The sequence below is a fragment of the Lepidothrix coronata genome, unplaced genomic scaffold (assembly GCF_001604755.1).
Source record: "Lepidothrix coronata isolate B3197 unplaced genomic scaffold, Lepidothrix_coronata-1.0 Scaffold1419, whole genome shotgun sequence".
Classification (NCBI taxonomy): Eukaryota; Metazoa; Chordata; class Aves; order Passeriformes; family Pipridae; genus Lepidothrix; species Lepidothrix coronata.
The window spans coordinates 2,368-4,520 of NW_016691599.1; the positions used below are offsets into that span (position 1 = coordinate 2,368).

The 2,153-nt window shown below is 72.6% G+C and overlaps 1 protein-coding gene across 1 annotated transcript in view; it reads left to right on the forward strand.

The window, feature by feature from the left end:
- The window catches only part of LOC108510577 (fibroin heavy chain-like), a gene marked incomplete at its 5' end in the record, with an annotated part of 2,508 nt that extends 361 nt beyond the window's left edge, over nucleotides 1-2,147 (forward strand). The window contains 2 exons of the mRNA XM_017840251.1: nucleotides 57-1,831; nucleotides 1,875-2,147. Of these exons, the coding sequence (XP_017695740.1) occupies nucleotides 57-1,625 (1,569 nt within the window). The remainder of the gene's footprint in view (nucleotides 1-56; nucleotides 1,832-1,874) is intronic.
- Between the last annotated feature and the right edge of the window lie 6 nt (nucleotides 2,148-2,153).

Genomic DNA, 2,153 nt, shown 5'->3' on the forward strand with positions numbered 1-2,153 from the left:
CCTCCTCCTCCTCTTCCTCCTCCTCCTCCTCCTCTTCCTCCTCCTCCTCCTCCGAGGACGAGGCCGAGGCCGCCCCGGGTGTCCCCGCCCCGGTCGCCGCCCCCGGTGTCCCCGCCCCGGTCGCCGCCGGCACCGAGAGCCCCGCCCGGTACCCAGACCCCGCCCCCGCTGCGGCCACACCCACCGAGGCCACGCCCACCACGGCGGCGGCGACCCCCGGGGCGACCCCCACGGTGACCCCTTCGGTGACCCCCACGGTGACCCCCGGGACCCCCTCGGTGACCCCCTCCCCCGCTGCCGCCGCTGCCACGGCCACGCCCACCACGGCCTCGGCCACGCCCACCACGGCCTCGGCCGCCGCCACGCCCACCTCGGCCACGCCCCTGCTGTCCCTCACCCCCTCCAAGCCCGCCCTGGTGGGTGGAGTCACGGCCCTGCCCCGCCCCCCGGGGTCCCTCCTGTCGCTCACCCCCGCGGGTGGGCGTGGCCTGCGCCCCTCGCCCCGCCCCCCTCCGGGCTCTCTGCTCTCGTTGGCCACCGCCCGCGGGGGCGTGGCCGGCCGGGGGGGCGGGCCCTTCCCGCTATTGGCCGCCCGCAGCCCCGGCTCCGCCTCCTTCCAGCGCGCGGCCACGCCCTTCCTGGCCACGCCCACGCGGGGGGGAGGGGCGGGGGGAGGGGGGTGGAGCCCCAGGACCCCGCCCAGCCCTTTCCTGCGGGGGGGCGTGGCCGGGGGGGCGTTCCCCCGCCTGGGAGGGGGCGGGGCTTGCCTGCACCGTTTCCACGGCAACCTGGGGGCGGGGCTGGGCTGCTCGGCCCGCCTGGGGGGCGGGGCCTGCCTCCACCGCTTCCACGGCAACGCGGGCATGGGCGTGGCCTCGGTGGCGGCGGCGGCCAATCGGATCAGCCCCTGCGGCCACCGGGGGTGCTGCTACCACGGCAGGGGCGGGGCCTCGCTGGGCGGGGGCGGGGCCGCCCCCCGGAGCCCCTCCCCCTTCGCCATGACCCCCGCCATGGCCGCCAGGATGGCCCAGTACGGCCTGGGCTCGTCCCAGTACAACCTCGGCTCCTCCCAGTATAACCTTGGCTCCTCCCAGTACGGCGCCAGCGCCTCCCAGTACGGCACCGGCGCCGCCCAGTACGGCAGCGGCACCGCCCAGTACGGCACCAGTGCCGCCCAGTACGGCACCGGCGCCTCCTCCTCCTCCTCCTCCTCCTCCTCCTCCTCCTCCCAGTACAACACCAGCTCCTCCCAGCTGGCGGCGGCGGGGGCCCAGTACCAGTACCAGCAGTACGCCCAGTTCGCCTCCCAGTACTCCCAGTACTCCCAGTACGGCTCCACCGACGGCTCCCAGTACGCGGGGGCGGGCTCGGAGGCCTCCCAGTACGCCAGCACGGCCGCCCAGTACGCCGCCAGCGCCGCCCAGTACGCGGCCTCGGGGGCGGCCGCCGCGGCCGCCGACCCCTCCCAGTACGCGGCGGCCACTGGGAACCAGTACGGGACTGGGGCGGGGGGCGGGGCCGGCGCGGCCTGGGCGGGGGAGGGGGCGGGGACGGCGCAGGAGGGGGCGTGGACTGGGAGCGGGGGAGGGGTGAACTGGGGCAACTGGGTGTCCCCCGCCCCCTGAAAGGGGGTGGGGCCCGTGGGCGTGGTTTAGGGCGGAGGCCCCGCCCCCCCTTTTAGGATGGAGGCGGAGTCTCGTTGGCGGCGACGCTTCGGCTCCTCCCCCCCCTCTTCCCAGCACGGGATTGGCTGAGGTGAGAGCGGGGGGCGGGGCCGAGGGGGAGGGAGGGGATTGGGGGGGAAATGTTGGATTTTGGGGGGAAATGTTCGGTTTTGGGGTGAAAATGTTCGATTTTGGGGGGGAAATGTCCAGTTTTGGGGGGAAAATGTCCGGTTTTGTGGGTGGTTTCTGGGGTGAAAATGTTGAGTTTTGGGGTGAAAAATGTCCGGTTTTGGGGGTGGATTTTGGGGTAAAAATGTCCAGTTTTGGGGGTGGATTTGGGGTGAAAATGTCCAGTTTTGGGGGTGGTTTTTGGGGTAAAAATGTCCGGTTTTGGGGGTGGATTTGGGGGTGAAAATGTCCAGTTTTGGGGGTGGTTTTTGGGGTAAAAATGTCCGGTTTTGGGGGTGGATTTGGGGGTGAAAATGTCCA